We start from the raw sequence: 22,597 nt of genomic DNA on the forward strand, positions 1-22,597 counted from the left end.
CCTGACTGCACACTGTGTAAAACAGATCTCCGGCAGGGAACTCACACCGGGGGATGTTCGGTGGTGTGGCACCCCCGTCGTCCACAGTCGAGTTCGAGGCGAAGAGTTTGACCAGAAGGTCAGCCTTCTCTTTCGCACTATGGGCCAGACTGTCATCGGACTTGCGTAGTGGTGGGAGACTAGACCTGCAAAAGTTTCCTTCTGCAGCTTTGGCGAGCGACCAAAAAGCACGTCTTCCAGAGGGATAGCTCTTCAATAGTTCGCCAATTCTAGCAACGTGCTACGATTTCGCCCTGGCAATAACCTTCTTGTAGGACCTGGAAGCGGCGTTATATTTCCGCCTTTCCTCTGAGATAATTCAATTAAATACCTACCTAATATTGAATTCAATGAAATACCTAATATTGAATTCAATGAAATACCTAATATTTAATTCAATGAAATACCTAATATTTAATTCAATGAAATACCTAATATTTAATTCAATTAAATACCTAATATTTAATTCAATTAAATACCTAATATTTAATTCAATTAAATACCTAATCAAGCTCATTAATACTTGAAACTTTTATGCTGGTATGATTCTCAGAGAGCTCAGTGTGCTTAGTGCGAGTTTTTTTTTTTTTTTTAACGTTCTCGATAGCGTAAAAGTTAGCTCATATTTGTATGGAGGGGGAGCCGCGTCCCGGCGTGGCGGAAGTTCGAGCGCGGAAGCTTCAATCTCGGCGTGCCGTGCTCGAGGCGTGGTCTCGCCGCCTGGCGGACCCCGCCTACGGGCGACGGACCGTCGTGGCGATCCGCCCGGTCCTCTCGGACTGGGTGAATCGCGACCGAGGACGTCTCACCTTCCGAGCGACGCAGGTGCTCACGGGACACGGCTGTTTCGGTCGCTACCTGCACCTCGTCGCCCGGAGGGAGCCGACGCCGAAGTGCCACCATTGCAGTGGCTGCAACGAGGACACGGCGGAGCACACGCTCGCGTGCTGCCCCGCTTTCGCGGAGCAGCGCCGCGTCCTCGTTGCAAAAATAGGACCGGACTTGTCGCTTCCGACCGTCGTGGCTGCGATGCTCGGCAGCGATGAGTCTTGGCAGGCGATGCTCGACTTCTGCGAGTCCACCATCTCGCAGAAGGAGGCGGCGGAACGGGAGAGGGAGAACTCTTCCTCCCTCTCGGCGCCGTGCCGCCGCCGTCGAGCCGGGGGTCGGAGGAGGGCGTTTGTCCAGCTCCGGCCCCTATGAGGAGGCAGTCTCCTCCCGGTGATGGTCACGGGGCGACCTAAGGGGGCTGAGACTGCGCAGCACGCTACCGTCACTCTAGCGCGCTGGCACCAGGAGGACGGGACGACGCGTCGGCGGCTGCGGACTGCGATGCGGTCCGCTTTTTCGTCGTCGCTGTCGTCGCCGAACATACTGTGGAAGAGCAACCCGGTCGGCGGTGTATCGCGTTCCGACCCGGCAGGCTGGTTCTGGCCCAGCGGGGTATCCCGGAACACCAGCGGCATCGCCCGGGCGGCCTGAAGGGCCGCCGTACCGCGGAGACTGACGTCGTTGGTCGTCGACTATCGCCTCGACGACCCGTCGGATCGGACGCCGGGTGTAAGAGTGCAGGGGAGTCGTTTAGTGGGTGGGCCCTAAATTCCTTGGGCCCGCGGTCTGCTCTCAACACCTGCAGATCGTTGAGTCTTACATACCCCGCGCGCCCCCTAGGCGCGGGGACCTCGTAGGAGGTTCGGCCCTCGGCCCGGAAAAAAAAATAAAAGTTTTTTTGTATGGAATGGGATCGTTTGTCTACGTTTGCCGCTAGGGGCGCTGTTCCAACTGCATACAAAATTGGATTAACTTTTACGCTATCGAGAACGTTAAAAAACTCGCACTAAGTACACTGATGTCTTCAGTGATCACTAGCTACCTATTTATGACTTCCACGGGAAGAAATGAATGGTGCTATTGTAGGTCCGGATAACAATTAAATGTGTGTATGTGCATGCATGCAATTAAATGTAAACATGTGTATGTTAATGATACACTTTGAGCCAAGTGTTTGTTTCGAGAAATCACTCAAAAATCGATTTGTGTTTTGGTTGGGCACATATTTATTTCATAAGCATGGATGTACATTAGCAGAACGATGACTAAGTAATAAAATGCATTAAATTTTTCCATTTAAATTTTTTATTTATCTCATAAACAGCAACAAAAGTAACTACATAATTTAATTGAGTCATCACTAGAAAATCATTAATTTGGGCTGAACAAGTAATGAACACCCTGCCCAGGAATCTGCTTGGCTGTAACTGGTCTTCCAATTTTATAGTCTTCTAAAAACACCATTAGAAGAGCAAATCCTCCTAGAGTACCCAAAAACCAAGTCCATTGATGCAGCAGTGAAAATCTTCGCCTTATGCTAATGTCACAGCGATCTCCACCAAATATTTCTGCAGTAGCGTGCAACTAAAGAATAAAATATTATTGTAAAAAATATCACATTTATACATATATCACAAGAATTATATGCATTGACCATTTTGAAAAACATTTTGAGGAATAGAAGCAATAAAAAAAAAGAATACAATTGCTTGAATTTTTGATGAGAAATCTTAAATTACATTTTTAATAAAATATGTTTGACCTTTGTTTGTCCTCCAATAATATAATTATTAATTTTATTCAATCTTAAACATACTTTACCCTATATTTTTAAAGACTCTGTGTATGAATGAAATGTCAATTTTTGATCTTTCCTAATTTCAACTCAAAGCATATAGGTATGTTTATAGCATTCATGATGCCAACACCTTTAAAAAGTATTGGCATATTCTAATAACTATTAAAAATATCTGCACAGAATATTTAAAAAAAATTATCTTAAATCGGTCTATATTTGATTGTATTGATAAATAAAGGATTGGAAAACATGGGTTTCATTATTTCTGGAAGTTTGCAGGAAGCTCTAAGACAACTGAGAAAAATCCTGTATGGCCAGTGCATTTGTGTCAAGTCGTGCAATTGTAGCAAGTGCTGTGGTTTTTACCATTATTTTATAAGTAAATGAACACAATTTATGTTTACAACTATCAGAATTCTACAAATATCAAATTATTATAGAGTGCCAGATGAATAATATATTTGATTCTTGAAAATCACAGTTTAGATTGTAAGCAATTGTTACACTAAATTATCTTAAGTAAACACTGCTTTTTCTTCTTTATTCATTTGAAGTTAAGGCAGATAGATATATATTTTCTTGACCGGCCTCTCTTCTGAATAGAGGTTCGGTCTGCCGATGCCCCGGGTCAGCGGTCTCGCTCCAGGCGGCGGTGCGTATTGGTGGACGCCTGAGATCGCGCTCCTCCGAGAGGAGTGCGTGCGGGCACGCCGCCTAAGCGCCCGCCATCGCCGTCGCCACCTACGCGATGCGTACTTCGCGGAGGTAGCGCCCCGCCTGCATTCAGACTGCCGTCAGAAGTAGGAAGCATTGCGGCGGGCCATCGGCGAGGCCAAATCTCAGAGTATGAAGACGCTCGACCACGATCCTTGGTTGCGCCCGTACCAAACGGTCTGCGAGAAATTGCAGCCGTGGGCGCTCCCGGTGATAGAGCGTCTCTAACCTCGACAGCTGCGGGAGATTGTCTCCGGGCTGTTTCCGCGGATGGAGAGGGATTTCAAGCCCCCCTCCATGGGCGCGCCGCCACGCGGTGACGTGAGCGGTGATGCCTCTGCTGAGGTGGCCCTCTGAGCATCTTAGAGGAGGAGATTCGTGCAGCCGTGTCGAGGATGCGGAGGAAGGGTTACGACCTTGTAGAAGGTTCAGCTTCTTATTTTTTTTTATTGCTTAGATGAGTGGACGGGCTCACAGCCCACCTGCTATTAAGTGGTTACTGGAGCCCATAGACATCTACAACGTAAATGCGCCACCCACCTCGAGATATAAGTTCTAAGGTCTCAGTATAGTTACAACGGCTGCCCCACCCTTCAAACCGAAACGCATTACGGCTTCACGGCAGAAATAGGCGGGGCAGTGGTACCTACCGGTGCGGACCCCCAAGAGGTCCTGCCACCAGTAATTACGCAAATTCTAATTTTGCGGGTTTGATTTTTATTACACGAAGTTATTCCTTCAACATGGAAGTCAATCGTGAACAACTGCTAACTATATTTCGTTAGAAAAATTGGTACCCGCCTGCGGGATTCGAACATCGGTGCATCGGACAACACAAATGCACTGGACGTCTTATCCTTTAGGCCATGACTTCAGCTCCTAGCCCGAATAAAAAAATGAAAAAAAAGATAGATATATATATAACTTGAACAAGTTAAGTGCGACGAAACATATATCCTGATAGATTTATTTCTTTTAAAATATCAGATCAGGATCTACTCTTAATTAACAAGTAATAGCTGCTGATTTACCATTAAAATAAATAAATAATTTAGGCTAGTCAAATATTGTGACTTTTAATTTTTCTATTACTTGTGTGTGTTAGTTGTGTGTTTTTATTATATTTTAAGCAAAGGTAAAAAATATTCCATGTTTGCTTTCAGAAGATGTTAGTTAGAAATGTAGTAACTTTTTGTAAAACTCAATATTAATGACACGGAATACTTCTGCACTAGTCAATTTTTACATTAAAGGATTCAGAACAATTGCATTTATCCTCCATCTATATTACTATAGATTGCAGATTAAATTTTAGTATTTTTGACTCAAAACAGTAAATTAGTTTGGTTATAGGGTATGCATTTGAATTATAAAAGCCCACAGTATAATTGATAATTCACATAATTGATACTATAGTAATCAAGTCAATGTTGTGATAATGTTGGAGACGTACCGGTTCATTGAAATTCCTCTTCAATTCCGGGTTATCATAAGGATAATGAGGATCCTTGGAGTCCTCACCAATATCAGGTAGCTTCGGATAATCACCATAGCCCATATCTTCAGGATAGGGAGTATACTCCTCTACACTCATTCCATATTTTTTAGCTGCTGCAGCCCGTTCTTCTGGTGTTTTCGGATAAGGACCAGGTTGGTACTGGTAATTCCAATCTGAAAAACAAGAAATGACGTAACACCTGTACAGTACAAAATTGTGTCTAAAGTAATGAAAACGAAGGCTTACGATTCCTAGTGGCATTGCAAAACAGAGCTGCCGTTTTTCTTAGGGATTGAGAGTTGTTGAACAGAGCTCTTTTCAGTAACGAAGACATCTTTACATTTAGAAACATACAACCATAGACAGTACACTTAGAAGACATACAACCTCTCAAATAGTGTATAATCTATGCATATAACTAGCACATAATTTTTATGACTTTTTGGCCGGAACGCGAGGAGTGAAGTTGTGTGATTTGTTTTATTTTGTCTATTTAGTGTTTCTTCAGGTTTAAACGTGTAATAACGGTGGTTTATTAACTGTTTAATATCTGTGAAAGTGCACAAATGTGGGAAAATGAAACAAAGCCGCTGGACGCAACTTCTCGGGATCTTCCAAAAAGTCCACTGAAAAAATCTTTGTAAATGACCACCATTTTACTAAGATTATATTTCATTCCATATCGTCTCATTTCATTTAATTTCATCCCAGTTGATTAACGTCTCAAATTAATTATTTTCATTTCATTAAGCTCCATATTATCGTTTTTCATAAAAATAAGAATATAAATTAAAATAAGACATGACTTAAAGGTCTTAGTTAACAGGTCATAACATCACTTAAAAAAAAAACCTATTTTGAAGTGAAAACTTCTTTAGAATCGTTGTGATTTCAAACCGGATGCAACGGAAAAAACGGCAGGTAAGAGACACAAATACAAAAGAATGCGACAGAAATATACATACTATTTAATACAGCGCCATCTGTGAGATTTTTTAATACTAACGTGTGTATGAAAGGTCTTGTAGTGAATTTTAATTTAGGATTATACGTGAAATTAAAATATCAATTCACAGAGGGCGCTACCTTACAATTATTTACTAATGACAAAATTTTATTATTTTTATTATAATTGTATTTTAATTTTGGAAGGTTTCACTTCTACCACGTGTGAATTGCACACATGTATTTTTATTTATTTATTGGCTTTTATTTTTACACCGGCCACTCACATGCGCACGAATACGCAAACCCGCAAGTGAGGGACGACATTTGCGAATGACTATGCGAAGTTTTCGCTACATTCGTGGTTTTAAATTTAGTTATTAGGTAGGTTTAGTTATCTATGATTTCATTTAGGTGTAGAACTTTTCACGTCTATCGATTGTTTTACTTTTTAACTCATGACAGGCTTTTACATTACCGTAACTATCTATCTTATATCGTTCCGCCCACCGACGTCCACTACTGGACACAGGCCTCCTCTAACACCCGTTTTCAATATCCTGTCTGAGATAACGAATAGATAGCTATCTCCAATTATCAGTAACGGCCGTTTTCAATAACCTATCTATCCGTAGTTTCGGTTACTGAAGATAGACAAGTCTGTCTTTTTGTCCTTACTTGCGTTTCAATAACCTATCGACGACGAAATAGATCCGATGGGAACTGCTATCAGTTCCTATCGGATCTATTTGTCCATCGTCGGGAGGACGGATAGCCTACTAAAGATAGAACGTTCAGACATATCGTGCTTACTCCCGATTCAATACGAGTTTTAAGTAACTCTCCGATAGTCGACGCTCCTAGTAAGGGTATCTTCATCTCAATTGATTAATTTGATTGACAAATTATTCAACTTCATTTAATTTCCCTAAAGATCATTTCTTATGAATCAGTGAATGCATAAGATTAGGCCGTATACCTTCGCCTTTCCGGTAGGAAAAATGGAACTAGTACCGTACTCCAAACAAACGTCCACAGTGTAAACGTCATCTACAGGCGCATAGCACTGAAGTTTAAAGAGAAGTAAGGTGAATGAAGTTAGTAGACTTGCGCAAAACATCACTTCTCAATGTAATGTGATATGACATCACTTTTACCGACAGGTGATATTACTCGAAAACATTACACATCACTCTTAACATTACTCGGTGCGTTCAATAGATACTGTGACGACGAATACATTGTATCTATACACCCGAATCATTACTTAAGTGATGTGTTCATACACATCACTTAGGTAATGATTCGGGTGTGTCATTACAGTAGTGTATTACAATACAAAGTATGAACTTTGTATTGTAATACACTGTTAAATTACTTGACAGAGATTGACTTACTTAATAATATAATAATTTTATTTTTTACTTAATATAATTTATTGCGGGATGAACGGATTTCATATGGCGACTTAGACTGCAAATTGAGCTCGACAATAATGTTAATATACGAGAGCAGTAGATGCATTGTTTCGGCGCGGTCTCCTCAAAGTGCATCCAAAGAGGACTGTACTTTCATTTAGACGCCGTTCTTTCTTTCACTTATTAAACACGCATTAAAACATATAATAAAACTATTTTCAAACAAGTGCTTAAGTAATTCAAACACAAAAATTAATATGAAATATTACTAAACAATTACGAGCGACTAGCGATTTTACAAAAGTTGCGAATTAAAAATTAAGTAACTACTTGCGGGGAACTACTGGCTGGCCGCATGAAAAATATAAACACAAATACCTATATTAAAATTCAGACGTACCATAGGTATAAAAATGTACCTAGCGGCTAGGGCATACGGTTCAAAATCACTAGGAATAATTCCGTGTCGCTTGCTCATTTATTTTGGTCGATCGGTCTGTCTCGCTCGCTCGGTTCCGTTCGTGTAATATGCAACATTACACGACAAAGAAAGAAACATGTTGGGTGATAGTGTGATGTTTGTTTCCTTCGCGTAATGTGTGATGTTGCATTACATCGTAGAGTAATATTACCGGAGTAATATCACTCGCATTACTTACACATGTCTAGAAGTTAGCCCCTCAAAAAAATTTTTTTTTCCTGTTTTCTACTTATTTTCTATTAATTCGTTTGTTCATCATTTGTTCTTGATTGTTCATTGTTAATAATTGTTTGTTCTACATTTATTTATTTTTTAAAAAATATTAAAAATATATCTACAAGTTAGCCCCTCGATTGCAATTTTTAATATTTTTTCGTCCTTAATGACTCGTAAATATTAATAGAAGTAGTAGTATTTTAGTAGTAGTAGTAGTTTTATTTTTCCAAATGGAAAGTCAAATATATCACACCATACAGCCTAATCTTTTATATCTTTTTTTATGAAATATGAAATGAAATGAATTGAAATGAGTTAAGATGATGTGATATGGGATATTTTTATGAAAAATGATAATATGGAGTGAAATGAAGAATTTGAGACATTAATCAACTGGGATGAAATTAGATGAAATGATATGGGATGAAATATAATCTCAGTAAAATGGTGGTCGTTTACTGAGATTTTTTCAGTAGACTTTTTGGAGGATCCCGAGAAGTTACGTCCAACGGCTTTGTTTCATTTTCCCACATTTGTGCACTTTCACAGATGCTAAACAGTTAATAAACTACCGTTATTACACATTTAAAGCTGAAGAAACAATAAATAGACAAAACAAAACAAATCGCACAACTTGACACCTCGCGTTCCCGTCAAAAAGTCCGTGCATAGATATAATAGCTATACGGTACATACGGTAGGTACCGTACCGTACCTACTAAGTCTATGGTTAGAACAGACAAGGCTGTATGGGCTTAAATCCCCTAATAAGGAAAAATGTACCAAAAAAAAAAGTCTATGGTTATACTTATTACTAGCAAACGCGAAAATGCTGTGTTTATGTCTAGGTTTCCATCCAAGTCAAATTTTATAAATTAAATAGGTATGTCTTAGTAGGTAATTTGTTATCTTCAGATATTAGATAAATGATGGGTAACGAAAACTCACAGCTAAGTGGCTTGGAAATAGAGGATAAAGCTGTAGAGATAACAGAATTTTGGCAACAATATCAAGCCACTATAAAAGATAGTTGTAGATACTTCAGTCTGAAAGGGGATGGTTCAGTGTCTGTTTTCAAAGGAGAAGCGGCTGCAGGACCACTTTGGGCTGTATCGACACCTCTAGAAAAATTTTGTAATGTGAGTTTTATTCCTTAATAAATTTAAGTGGAAATACACATTTGGTACTTCGAAGTAAAGCAACAGTTATATTTTTACAGAATTTATTAAAATATCGACATCCATGTATTGTGAGATACATATCAGCATGGCAACAGCGTTCGACACTGCATTTGGCAACAGAATATGTGCTACCTCTAAGTCATGTTCTGAAAACTCTTTCACCTTTACAAATTTGCATTGGATTAAACAACATTCTTAGAGCTTTAGTATTCTTGCATGATCAGGTAAGCAACCACATTAACAGACTCGCTTACAAATGGGATATAACTAATGAATAGCTATAGCTCCTTTTTGTTGACCGTTAACTTTAAACAAAATTAGGATTTATAATGAATTAAAACTATCACAGTCGAAGGTATAGTTTAATGATGTATGGACAACCCAAAATGAATTTAAAAGATAAGTAACTGAGGTAAACATTTTTAAACACTTTTATATCGACTCAATCACTAACTTTTTACTGAGAGCTTTGTGGTCGGCCGGCGGCACTTCTCTCTCGCCCCACCTGCATGCATTCCCCTTAAAGACCCATGAGTATTAACAAATAGGGATGTGTGCGTTAAAAAAGTCATATAAGCTGCAATTTGTTACCCTGGCTCTTTTTATGACAGGTGAAGTTACTATTGACTTTTTGTAGAACATTTGAAAACAAGACTTAGGCTTCATAAAATATAAGTTAAAATTAGGCATGTGAACTGTCTATTGTCTACTAGACACAAATAATGTTGATACAATATATGTAGAGGCTCTTATATCATTGATATTCTATAAGACACTAGCTGTACTGTCCTGCTTCGCTGGGCATTGAAAATTAACTTTATTATTTATTGTCATTATTATTAGGGAGTCCAACACTCTTGTAAATAATAGCCTATCCATTAAGTACATGCATTTTCTACATGGATACCAAGTATCAAGTCAATCGGATGCATGGTTCAGTAGTTATAACTGAACATCCGTAAAAACCACTGTAGATTTTTATATTAGTATAGATAATGAAACAATGATTCATATTGAGGGGTGAAAAGCTATTTTGTTAAAGCAACATTACAAGAGACCCATTGAAAGTTTAAATTTTGGAAAAAATAGTATAAAACTTCTCCAGATATTTGAATGGGGTAAACTTAGTTGAAGTTCAATTAAAAACATCAAATTGTTGATACTAATACCAAATAAAACAGACCTTTAATTACAAAGATAATGTCGCTTAAACCATATAGCATTTGACCCTTCTATATGGACCGTTACTAAACTGGATCAATATAGTAGTGTATTGACACTCTTGAACTAGATTGATAGTTTAGCAATCTGGACATGTTGATGTTAAAGGAAATGAATATGCTGATGAGTTACCAAAATAGGTTCTGATAAAACAATGATAGGCCAAAACCATGTACAGAAATTCTAATGAGCATTTTCCATTATACAATAAGGGTCTACTCTGAAACCCAATCAAAATGAATTTTAAGATTTTTTAGAAATTTGTTTTAATTTCCAGGCTAGCATGTCACATAATAATGTCAGTACTTCACCTGTATATGTGACAGGTGATGGCCAGTGGAAACTAGGTGGCTTGCAATACTTATGTCCATTTTCTGAGCTCACACCGGCTTATTTAAAACATGCTAGAATCCATAGGTCAGTATTTTATAATTATTTTGAATTTCACTGGACTTTTGATTACCTAAATTAAAATCTTATGTAATGATTTCTTTATATGGTTTTAATAATTTTTTTTTTTCAGGTATGATAAAGCCATTGATCCCAATGAAGATTCAAATGAGCTAACAACAAAAGTGGATCAATATGGTTTTGCAGTACTTGTTGAAGATGTTCTAAAGGGACAGAGCGATGGTATTCTTTGTAAACATTTATTAGATAGACTATCCAAATATATTACAAAATCAACATATTACAAGAGAGAACTTAGAGAGATGCATTATTTTGATTTAAAATGTAACATTTTGGTAGACTCATGTACATTACAACATAAACGCCATTACTAATCTTCAGGTTCTATTTTCAATTGTATTGCATAATAGCTATCATACCCTTCAAACTCAAACAATTAATATACTTGCCTTTTCGCAGAAAAGGGCAGGTTGGTGGTATCATGAATCATATTATGAATCATATTATCATGCTTTTTTTCTTTCTTAATATTATAGTAAAAACGCAGTTTTTTAGTTGAACAGACTACATTCAGTTCACCATTCTGCAAATTTCAGATGAGGTACCATATTTAACAAATTTTAAAAAATACTGTAAAGACAACTTGAAAAATGAAGATCCAACAAAAAGGTCAAAGCTATCAGAGGTTTTGCAACACAATTTTTTCAACCACACATTTATCAGTATTTATAAGTTTCTTACATTCCTGCCTTTGAAAAGCGAAGATGAAAGAAGTGAATTCTTCACAACCATTTTAAACAATTTGAAATGTTATGATGAGGAAACTGTAGCTAAGCAATTGAGTGGATTGTTGCTTTCAAGACTCACAATGTTAGATGCAACTGCACGGAGGGAAGTCATTCCATATATCCTCGAACCTTGTAATGGTAATTTTGATTTTATGTAAAAGTCTTATGTTTTTTTTCATTGGTATAAAATGGACTAACGAGCACAATAATTCTGCTGTCACTCAAAATATGTCTTGTCGCATTCTTCGGATCGGCTCTCAGGCTTTGGCTCTTCAAGCACCAGTTAGCGTCCTCGTCGAAGACGTCAATTTGATACGAAGAAGAGTCGACGTGCAAACTAGCCCATAGACACAACCCACTGAGTTTCTCGCCTGATCTTCTCAGTGGGTTGCGCTTCCAATCTCGCGATAGATTCAGCGAATCTATCGCGAGGGGTTTTTGGCTTTTTTGCTAGGGCTAGTGCTAGCAATTTTCTCTCAGGTTGAGCGCGTGAGCTCCTATACGTCCGCGAAAAGCTGGAATAACTCCTTAGGCTACCAGCGAATAGGTAGGTAAAAAAATAAACATTTGTGCTAATTGGTATATTATTTTCAGAGAGACAACAAAATAGTGAACATCCAGGTTTTTTTAGTTTAAACGTGTTCAAAGAGCATGTGAAACCTAGACTTTTGCAACTGTTCAGTGTCAGAGACAGTCAGATAAGAATGTTGTTATTGATGCATTTTTCAAAGTATATTCATGTCTTCACACACGAGGAGCTCTCGCAACATATACTACCCGAAGTGAGTACAATACTGAAATTATACTTTTTCATCTGCAATCTTAAAAGAAGCGCGTGTTCCATCGCGAATATATAATACGCGACAAATCACATCTAGTGATATTGTTTGCCTTATGTGAAAATCGAACCCACGACCCACGGCCCAACGGTCAGAGGCTGAGAGCTAACAACTGCGCCACTAAGTCAATAACTTATGGTCGCCTAACATATTGGGCCAGTAAAAACTGTGCACGGCTGTGATGACATTTTCGTAAAACATATTAGCACACAAACCTTACTGTGTTAAGAGTATATCGAGAAAGTAACTTCTCAAAATAATAATTAATCTTCGAACTAAAAATGTGTCGGTCTTGATTCCAAACTATCAACTCTCGACATTAAAGATTCAAAGTCATAAAATATATCGGATGACAGTAGTAATTTGTTCCTGGTTGATCCTACTTTCGCTACTAGTTCTAGCAGAAACCAAAGCACAGGTTACCGTGCTTATCGAACACGTTACGAAATACTTAGACGTTTACGTAGTACGTAGTTTTTCGCCGGAACTTATAAATCGGGTCGTGGTACCGAACTGAGGATGGATTCGTTCGGTCGGGTAAATGGCTGCCGTTGTGTTGAGGACATGACGTGGCGCGAATTTATGATAAAACCTTCACCAATATGTACAAACCGCCTGTGTTTATTTTGTAATTAATACAAGACCACGCGCTTACTAAACTGTTAATAAGCAAACTACAAAAACAAACGAATGGGGATTTAGATTTTAGATTCAGAATCCCAACTGCACTAGAAGCAAGCATAAACCACAAACGCTAAATCTTTGGGTTCCAAGTATTCCGTAATGGAATCGTTTTGGTCGGTACAATTCCGACATGCTCCGCCCCCTATGCCCAGTGGAGGGCGGAAGTCCGGCGATTTTCCCCTGACCAAAAAAAAAGAAAAAAGCCACTAAATATTAAATTTGAAATGTACAACAGTTTTTATTTATTTATTGCTTATGTAAGTGGACGAGCTCATGGTCCCCCTGGTGTTATGTGGTAGCCTACAGACATTTACAACGTAAATGCCGCTACCTACCTTGAGATATTAGTTCTAAGGTCTCAGTTTTCAGGGTAAAACGTCTGCCCCACCCTTCAAACCGAAACTCAGACACTCTACTACTAGTATTGTTAATTTCAATGATTTAACTTGTACGTTTCAGTTATTGTTGGGTATAAAAGACACAGATGATAACTTAGTAGCGTCGACATTAATATGCCTAAGTGTCTTAGTACCTATACTCGGAGCTGCAGCCGTTGTAGGCGGAAAGAGATCAAAATATTTTACTGACGGAAGACCAAACTGTAAAAACAACTTGATAAAATCAACGAGCATCAACAAGCAAGATAAAAAAGTGTATCTCTTAGAAAAATCATTAAGGGAATTACCCTGTTCAGAGGATGTTTATGAAAACGACAATACCGGTCTGACCACTTTTACGAATATAAACTTAAATGAAAGACCTACACCAGTTGGCGGTGAATCTTTGGAGGAGGAAGTAATATTAAGAGAATCTACAATTAATCAAGTTAACAGCGAAGAGGATTGGAGTGATTGGGATAACACTAACCGTCAGCTCACTATGGCAGAAACAGAAAGCATCTCGATTGAAGCAGATACCATTTATTTGAATACCGAAAAAAAAGAAGTACCCGTAATCGAAACGAACGTCGCAGCAGAAGATTCGGCATTAAAAAAATCATTGCTTCAAAAAGCAGCCATTGATGCCAAAAGAAACATTGTAGACATATCAGAGTTGGATATTAAACATCAAAAAACAAGTAATGCAAAAAAAGGTGCTGACGAATTTGACTTTTTCGCTGACATGAAGCCTGTTATCGAGAAGGCCGCTGTTGTCAGTATCGATGATTTGGTTTCGAAAGAATTTAGCAGCAAGTTAACGTTCGTACCCGATGAAAACCAAGACGAGAACGAAGGTTGGGGTGAAAACTGGAATGATTAAGAGAATAAAAGAAATGATCATTAATACAATAATTATAATCTGTACTTTACAAAACCTTAAGAATTGTAAAATTGTAAAATGTAACAACTGTAAAATTTCATTAATGTAGACTTGATTTTTTTTATACACAGTTGTGATGTCGTTTATTCAATGCCTCGTACAATTGATAAAGTCATAAAATTGTTAAAATGAAATGAAAACCTTTACTTATCTATTTAAAAACTGTAAATACGCATTATGTAGTTTATTTATGCCCTAAATATTGTTAACGTTGTCTTAAATAGATTATATTATTTAATAAATAAAATCTTATCTTCAAAATTTCATTTGTGATTCCTAGTATTTTAAATTGTAAGCTTTTCTTTAAAAAAAATAGGCATGTATGGATTCTCCATTAATCAAATTTTATAATTTTTGTGTTAGAAAATTAAAGATATTGTTGTATTGGTATAAATATAAAAAGTTTTAAGCTTTCAGTGTAGTTACAATTTTTTTTTTTAATTGCTTAGATGGATGGACGAGCTCACAGCCCACCTGGTGTTAAGTGGTATACTGGAGCCCATAGACATCTACAATGTAAATGCGCCACCCACCTTGAGATATAAATTCTAAGGTCTCAGTATAGTTACAACGGCTACCCCACCCTTCAAACCGAAACGCATTACTGCTTCACGGCAGAAATAGGCAGGGTGGTGGTACCTACCCGTGCGGACACTCAGAGGTCATACCACCAGTAATTACGCGAATTATAATTTTGCAGATTTGATTTTTATTACACGATGTTATTCCTTCACCGTGGAAGTCAATCAGGAATATTTGGTAAGTACGTATTTTACTACAAAAATTTGTACCCGTCTGCGGGATTAGAACACCGTTGCATCGTTAGATACGAATGCACCGGACGTCTTATCTATTAGGCCACGACGACTTCTAAACGACATGTAGACGACTCCGCCGACCCGACGATTTTGGTATGATCTACTCTGCTGTAGTGTCGGTCGTGGCACCCCCTATATTGCCCGGGATCTCTCTCGCGCGACCTTTGTGTCATTAGAGCCTTTTAGAGAGGAAGACTTCGAGCTCGGTGGGTGGTGCTGGTAGGAACCCAGGCATAAACCATGTAAATGCCACCAACCACATGAGTTCCAAGTCTCAGTTCTATAGTACAACGACTGCCCCTTAAAACCGAAAGGCATTAAATGCAAAAAATTAGGGGATTCCTACTCGTGTGAGCTCGCAAGACACCACCCTACTACCAGTAATCACGTAAATTAAACCTGTGGATTTGGTTTTTATCACGATGCTATCCTTAACCATCGTAAAGTTATTCGTAAACATGTATTATGTAGGTACCTACGTATTTCATTAGAAGAACTGGTGCGGTATTGATGCCGGACTAGGTGTTCGATACGTGTATACCCCTTAACTTATCCCTAACGTAACACACAGATACAGTAAGCATTGCTTAGACCTACTCAACAGACAAAATCGAGGACTAACCATTCCTGGAACAAATAGATTCCTGAAATGAGACTGCGAACCGGTAAACATTGCCGGGACAGGTAGATTATGAAGAAAAGATTTTCAGGTTCATTGGTGACAAATGCTACACTGACAATTTTTAACACGCCTTTAGCAATGCTTTAGCCTGTGTACTGCCCATGGAGTTACTATGTAGCTACAAAATACTAACTCTATGGTACTGCCTGTGTATATTTTTGCATGTAATGAAATCTTTGATGTTCGTGATATTCACCTATTAAATTTAGCACACTTATCAAGGACCCCTGATGCAATAGTTAATTGTGCTCTAAAAAAGGGTAAGAGTAACATAAATAATTCAAAACTATTGAATTTTTTAAATTACTTTCAGTTAATTTCAGTTAAACCGAAGGCCGGTGTAGAACGAACTCGCCATATATAAAAATATCTACTAACCTTTATTTCGGTTATTTAGATTAGCGTGTTTTTTTTTTGTTTTTTCGAACTATTATTTATATTTTACTTCTTGACAACTAAAGAAAATTTTTAATGATAATAAGTCATAGACTAATAAGTATTTATTAATTAACATGATCAAATTAAGAAATGTCAAGAAATTTTATAGAAATACGATTTGACAGTGAGAAATAAAACAGTATTAATAATTCTTATTTTTTATTGTTCAACAAAATATTAATTGTATTCAATGTAGATTATTATTGCTAAACGTAGTGAATAAATTCTCTTGGTAGCCAGGCTTATACAACAATTAGACAATATCTGTCAGATATTTTTGTCCGTCTACTCTTTTTACTGCAGGAAAAAAAATGATACCCATCATTGACAGTATGATAAACAACGTAAGTATAGAACTTATGTGTCAAAGCTTATTTAGAAATGAACATAGCACGATAAAGGTTTTTGATTGCCGTCTATCATATTAGACGTCTTGTGAGCCTTTAGCATTGTGGTCCTCGCGAACACTGATTGGGAGCATGAAATAATATTACATGCTGATGCTTGGAGACAGACTCGGTTTGCCGAGGTGTTGGTCATAGGTTTAAGATGTAGGTAATGATTGTTCGAATATTCGTGCACCTGCTCGGGAAGAAATCAAGGTGACACAGCACAAAAACACAGTTTGTTATTTACTCAGTTTTTCATTATTTCTTTCACGAAAAATTAACATAAGCTATTAATATTCGTCCTTATTCGTGTTCTTTTCTCCAGTATTTCAACTTTGCAAACATAAGAAATAAAAGCCACCTCATGTTTTGTCTGTGGTAACGAAGAGTTCGGTGCCTAGATTCGTTTAATATCTTATGTGTTAACAGCGACTGGCATGACGAGTGAGCAAGTGGCAACGTTGCACCTAAACAGCAATTTTGATTTGCATGACGAGATCTTTGGAAGCTTCATGAAACACGTCTAACATTTGTTGACGAGCCATTTCCGATAATGCGTCCAAGTCGTTACGAGTCATTCCTTTCGTAGATATGGGTGGCAATGTTGTGATTACGACTTTTCCTGTGAAATCAATTGTTTTTTTTATTATTAAATAAAGCTGATGTTTAATTATAACAAAAAACATAACAACAGTAATGAAAAAAGTTTTGATTGAACACGTAAAATAACGTTAAACGTATTCTTTGTTGTTTTAATTACCTGGCTCAAATGTTTTGGTTTCGCTATCCAAAAAATAATATTGACTGAAAACCACGGGCATTATTGGAATTTGAGCATCAATAGCTAAATAAAATGCTCCCTTTTTGAAGCTCTGTATACTGCCTTTGTTATATCGGGCTCCTTCTGGAAATATCCACAATTTTGTCTGTAAAGAAATAAAAGAATCATCATTCATTATCCTGCCCTTCTCCCAGTTACCTGGGGTCGGCGCAACATTTTTTCTCCTTCCATACTCTTCTATCATATACCATTTCTTCGCTCACTCCCCTCTTACCCATATCTTCTTTCACGCAATCCATCCATTTCTTCTTAGGTCTACCTCTTCCTCTATATCCTTCCAGATTCATAGTTAACATTTTCTTACCAACCTCATTTTCATTTCGTCTCATCACAAGTCCATACCATCCCAAATGCGCACTTCTCTGTCACAGGTGCTACTTTCAGACTTCCTCTAACATATTCATTCCGTATTCTATCCATTCTCGTTTACTCCACACATCCATCGCAACATTCGCATCTCTGCTGCATGCAATCGCGTTTCATCCGCCACTTTAGTGTTCCAACAAGCTGATCCATACAAGACGGCAGGCCTTATTAAGGTCTTATATATCTTCCCTTTTAAGGGAAGAGGAATGTGTGAGTCACATGTGGTGCCCGTGACCTGCAGCCATTTCATCCAACCTGCGTCAATTCTGTGCCTCACAGTACGATCCAGTTCACCGTCGCTTTGGATAACAGACCCTAGGTATCGGAAATCTTGACATACTGGCAAAGGTGCTCCGTCGAGAGCAATGGGTGTAAAATTGGAAAGACGCCAAAATCACAGAACAGATGTTCGGTTCTCGATCTGCTGATTTTTAGGCCAACACTCTCCAACTTGCATCGCTATTTCTCCAGTATGTTTTGGACCTCGAGCCTGTTTTCTCCGACGAGCACTATGTCATCGGCAAACACCAAAGGGGCTCTTCTCGGATCTCCGATGTCAAGGCATCCATCATCAAAAGATAGGGACTTAACGCAGACCCTTGGTGTAAGCCCATTGCCACATTTTTTTTTATTTTAAGTTCCAAGGTCTCAAGCACAGTTACAACGGCTGCCCCACCCTTCAAACCGAAACGCATTAATGCTTCAGGGCAGAAATAGGCAGGGTGGTGGTAGCCGCGCGGAATCACAAGAGGTCCTACCGCCAGTAAAAATAGTTAGGATACTGACATCTTCAGAGGAAAGGAGGAAGCTTAGTGCCACTTCCAGGTTCTATAAGAAATCAAATATCAGAGCTAGGTTCGAACTTTTGCCAGAATAAGCAAGGACTGAAGAACCCTCTAGTAATTACAGGTCTACAATTACAGTAACATTCTTAACTTTCATATACAGTATCTTTCATTCATCATCATTCATATTTCTACACGTAACTTTCATCATCTTCATGGCTTTTCAAAGTAAAGGTGAGAGCTATTATCTTCTAGATTCTTCCAGGGATATCTTGAAGGTCCCGGTCTCCCTCTACCCTTGTTATCTTAAATGTAAATAGTTATCATGGACACTTGCATTAATCGTTTGAACGGCTTACCAAACAACAATTATGATTAATTTTAAAGAATGTCTACACCTATTTATTTCATTTCATTTGCCGTGAAGCGAATATGATTTAGCTTTGCTTAGTAAAAAGTATCCAATTGCAATTCCAACCTTCTGTTTAATGACTCTTTCTGTAGCTTCTTTCATCAATTTTCGGGCTCTGTCGGTTTTAAGTCGATCAATAAACACAAGTCCAGATAGCCATGCACCAAAACCAAATGCACCAGTGAACATTAATGGTCGCTTTGCTACCACAGTACATCTTTTCATTACTGGCCACATCTCAAACATACCTGAAATGATATAAATACAGACGAGTGACTCAAGCAAAATAATTTGGTATCACAAAATATAATACATTTTTTGAATAGAAAGTTTGAACATATTTTTTTCTTCAACTACTAATTTATTTGATGTCAACTGCTAGGATTTTAACAGAATAAAAAAATACCCATGTTTACACATAAATTGATTTTCTGCTCTAATTTATAATTAAATAGTTTCTTAAATAATTGTTTATTGAAATTTTAGCAAAATTCGTAAATTATATTTTCAGGACATTGCAACGCCGCGTACAGACGCGTACACTGATCATTTTTTTTGGTATGGAAAAAACCTACATTAATAATGAACCCTGTGGCCTGCTGCTTGACTAAGACACGTGGGCGAGCTCAAGGGCCCAGTCAGGAGAAGAGGGTTTGCTAACAACTGCCTAAGCACCTTCAACGGAGGCCTAATTTCTTAAGTTTCGATGCATTCACCACTGGTTTAGAATCGCGACCTGCTGACATGACTACAAAACTATGGACTAAGGGCCGTATCGAATTCTTCGGCGAATTGGATGGGTATAGAAGCAGAGATAGAGAATAGCTGTGTCAATAGCGAAGAGCGATAGCTGGGTCGTTAACGACCGGGAAATGTCATTTACTAAAAGTAGCGGAGACAGGGAAGCCTTGCAGACCTGATTTCGAAACGAATGGTTCGGCAAGCATATGTTGTATAGTTAAACGCCTTCACAATTTCGAAAAACGGGGATTTTCGTGTAACCCCTTTAGGGCCAATCGGGTCTTTTGAGAAATTGAGCAAATCGAAATTCCTCGTCAATAAGGTTGGTCTGGGAAGAGACAAAGTCTGAGATCCGCTTGCAAAACAGACGCTCGTACGGTTTGCCTAGAGACATGAAGAACCCAATCGGATGACATACTGAATGGCATGAGTAAAAGCCTCGCTTTTCAAGCTTCACTTACAACAATGTCCAAAATAAAGTTTTTATTAATAGTAAAAACATCCAAAATGGCGTTAATTGCCAGTAAAGTAAAATCTGAGGTTGGCTATTTGTTTCTTAACTTATATTATACAAAGATACAATGAAATAAAATCATCTTAGAAAATGCATTAGAGACTATGCTAACTTCTACTAGGTACCTACCTACCCATGTTGACATCTAAATTGAGTGCTGTTTGCATGTAATTTTGGACATAGATTATGTGGGGTAGAAGGTCACTACCTTGCTACCTCAACCTGCAAAACGTGGATCTAGCTATCCAGTGTCAGGTCCCTGCTAATCAGTATAACTTACAAACTTTTGTATTTATCAAGCATAAAATATGTCATCTGGGGAAAAATACCCATAATTAAATTTATTACTAAAAATAAGTATACTTGTACCTAATATATCTAGAGAGCTTTGATGATTTGAAATTACTATGTAACATTCGTCATTATTCCAATGTTCCATTCCGCGTAGCTCCCATTCAATTCCAACTATATGTGATGCATATCGACAAAATCTGGATGCAACACTGCAACACAGCAAAGATGTAAGTAAAAGTATCATTTAAGAAAATAATGAATTTTAAATCGATATTTACTTATGAAAATAATCAATTGCGTACATTAAATTTGTAACATCGCGTGGATATACAAGTACCACTGGTAACAAAACTGTACACGTTATTAAAACATACGCATAATACAGAAAAAACTTCAAGTAATATCGAAACACATTACTTTTTTCGTATAAAAATGGCAAAATAAATATGAAACCCGCCAAAAATAATTCAGGATATGAATAGGAGGAAGCCATAACTACAAAATTAAATCGATAATACCAGAGACCAAGTCAGCGATTAAACAATCCGTAGGCCTTATCGGGAAACACTTGTCTACGGCCAATCTAAATGAAACTTTAAGCGAAGAAAGCTTATCATCGAATGCAGTGCATTATTTTTAATTTAACAAATTATAAACACTATTATTTAACGAGTTATAATCCCGATTTTCACTTTTATTGTGGTTCTGATATTTTGTCGTCGTTGCAAACTCCATGATCACGAGTAAAGGCGATGTTAAAAACAGACAAAAGATTTGTCAGATCTATTCTCCTTACTTACTGACGTTACTAAACGTTTTACAAGTGTCGGTGGGTCGCAAATATCCTCAAGATTCGACACCATAGTAATTAAATATGAGATAATGTTTTGGTGTTGAATTCTTATTTACAAAACCATTAATAGAATGTATTGAAGTTAACAAAGATAAACTGATGACGAAGATCCACTCGCTCTGACAGATACTTACACACAACACATCATCATCCAGTGTGCTTAGTGCGAGTTTTTTAACGTTCTCGATAGCGTCAAAGTTAGCTCATATTTGTATGGAATGGGACCGTTTGCCTACGTTTGCCGTCAGGGGCGCTGTTCCAACTGCATATAAAATTGGGTTAACTTTTACGCTATCGAGAACGTTAAAAAAATCGCACTAAGCACACAGGTAATTTAAATGCCGAAGTAAAATCGCTTACGAATCGTGCATATGAGCAAACATATCTACAAAATAGACTGCAGCTGTAGCTAGTCTTAAGTGAGTGATAGATGTGCGAGTAAATTCTCGTGGCTCGACGACCTTTTTCGCTGGTGTATCACCCTAAGTACGCATACTATAACCCCGAGTAGGTTCGTTGGCGATCGGACAAGTAACCCGCCCCGCTCGTACGTGTGACACCACAGCGTGCACTAAACTCTCATACCTACTAAATTCACAAGTGATAAACGCTCTCCTTTTGTAATCCAGTTTTCTTTAACCACACTTTTCAGCTTCGTCTCTTTTTTAGATTTTAAAATGTAATACGATATTATTCGACGACGCGGCAACGACGACATCACAATACATGTTGAATGAGTCTCGTAAGCTTCAGGTGTGTTCCCGACGTTGTGCCGAGTAACTTCATGACCTTAAAAACCGCGTACTTTAAGTTCGTACATACGTCTATCACCCACTTTACATTGTTCAAACTAAAAGTAAGGTACATTAAGTTTGAACAACTCAGCTCGAATATACGAACACATCATGTAGCTAAGCACGCACTGAACTCTAAATTAAGTTTCACAAGCCGCGAGTATTACTTTTTTATGATTGAGATATTACAGGTGGCTCGGAAGCCTTTCCAGTTTTACTAGGCTAGGTGGGCGAGCAAGGGCTCAGCCAGGCAGGGTGGGATTTACTACCATAGCTACCCGAGTCC

General features: G+C 38.0%; 3 protein-coding genes across 4 annotated transcripts; 1 reads left to right on the top strand and 2 right to left on the bottom strand.

Moving 5' to 3' along the window:
- Positions 1-2,157: 2,157 nt before the first annotated feature.
- On the bottom strand, positions 2,158-7,252 carry ND-ASHI (NADH:ubiquinone oxidoreductase subunit ASHI). The gene is made up of 3 exons (XM_028177704.2): positions 5,127-7,252; positions 4,836-5,053; positions 2,158-2,454 (listed from the first exon to the last, which is right to left on the bottom strand). The coding sequence occupies exons 1-3, from the start codon at positions 5,260-5,262 to the stop codon at positions 2,242-2,244; spliced, it is 567 nt and encodes a 188-aa protein (XP_028033505.2). The 5' UTR covers positions 5,263-7,252; the 3' UTR covers positions 2,158-2,241.
- A 1,370-nt stretch (positions 7,253-8,622) lies between these two features.
- Positions 8,623-14,812, top strand: LOC114245495 (protein-associating with the carboxyl-terminal domain of ezrin). The gene is made up of 7 exons (XM_028177676.2): positions 8,623-9,079; positions 9,160-9,345; positions 10,620-10,759; positions 10,866-10,975; positions 11,350-11,679; positions 12,136-12,323; positions 13,524-14,812. The coding sequence occupies exons 1-7, from the start codon at positions 8,867-8,869 to the stop codon at positions 14,322-14,324; spliced, it is 1,968 nt and encodes a 655-aa protein (XP_028033477.2). The 5' UTR covers positions 8,623-8,866; the 3' UTR covers positions 14,325-14,812.
- Positions 14,813-16,454: 1,642 nt separating this feature from the next.
- Positions 16,455-21,174, bottom strand: Agpat1 (1-Acylglycerol-3-phosphate O-acyltransferase 1). 2 transcript variants are annotated; one of them, XM_028177713.2, is made up of 5 exons: positions 20,943-21,174; positions 20,740-20,873; positions 19,182-19,363; positions 17,472-17,637; positions 16,455-17,333 (listed from the first exon to the last, which is right to left on the bottom strand). In XM_028177713.2, the coding sequence occupies exons 1-5, from the start codon at positions 21,155-21,157 to the stop codon at positions 17,179-17,181; spliced, it is 852 nt and encodes a 283-aa protein (XP_028033514.1). In that variant the 5' UTR covers positions 21,158-21,174; the 3' UTR covers positions 16,455-17,178. The 2 variants fall into 2 exon arrangements, with proteins under 2 accessions (XP_028033514.1, XP_028033515.1); XM_028177714.2 differs by having other exon boundaries at positions 20,967-21,173.
- Positions 21,175-22,597: the final 1,423 nt, after the last annotated feature.

This window comes from Bombyx mandarina, chromosome 15 (genome assembly GCF_030267445.1).
Source record: "Bombyx mandarina strain Sakado chromosome 15, ASM3026744v2".
Classification (NCBI taxonomy): domain Eukaryota; kingdom Metazoa; phylum Arthropoda; class Insecta; order Lepidoptera; family Bombycidae; genus Bombyx; species Bombyx mandarina.

What these genes read in the sequence shown, in the direction of transcription:
- Agpat1 (XM_028177713.2), bottom strand. Translation starts at nt 21,157, where the DNA reads ATGGCTTCCTCCTATTCATATCCTGAATTATTTTTGGCGGGTTTCATA. An exon ending in AAGCTCTCTAGATATATTAG is followed by an intron (nt 19,364 to 20,739) that starts GTACAAGTATAC and finishes ATATCATTTCAG; the next exon opens with GTATGTTTGAGATGTGGCCA. An exon ending in AACCAAAACATTTGAGCCAG is followed by an intron (nt 17,334 to 17,471) that starts GTAATTAAAACA and finishes TTGATTTCACAG; the next exon opens with GAAAAGTCGTAATCACAACA.
- LOC114245495 (XM_028177676.2), top strand. Translation starts at nt 8,867, where the DNA reads ATGATGGGTAACGAAAACTCACAGCTAAGTGGCTTGGAAATAGAGGAT. An exon ending in TAGTATTCTTGCATGATCAG is followed by an intron (nt 9,346 to 10,619) that starts GTAAGCAACCAC and finishes TTTAATTTCCAG; the next exon opens with GCTAGCATGTCACATAATAA. An exon ending in AAACATGCTAGAATCCATAG is followed by an intron (nt 10,760 to 10,865) that starts GTCAGTATTTTA and finishes TTTTTTTTTCAG; the next exon opens with GTATGATAAAGCCATTGATC.
- ND-ASHI (XM_028177704.2), bottom strand. Translation starts at nt 5,262, where the DNA reads ATGTCTTCTAAGTGTACTGTCTATGGTTGTATGTTTCTAAATGTAAAG. An exon ending in TTGCAATGCCACTAGGAATC is followed by an intron (nt 5,054 to 5,126) that starts GTAAGCCTTCGT and finishes CTTGTTTTTCAG; the next exon opens with ATTGGAATTACCAGTACCAA. An exon ending in AGAGGAATTTCAATGAACCG is followed by an intron (nt 2,455 to 4,835) that starts GTACGTCTCCAA and finishes TTTATTCTTTAG; the next exon opens with TTGCACGCTACTGCAGAAAT.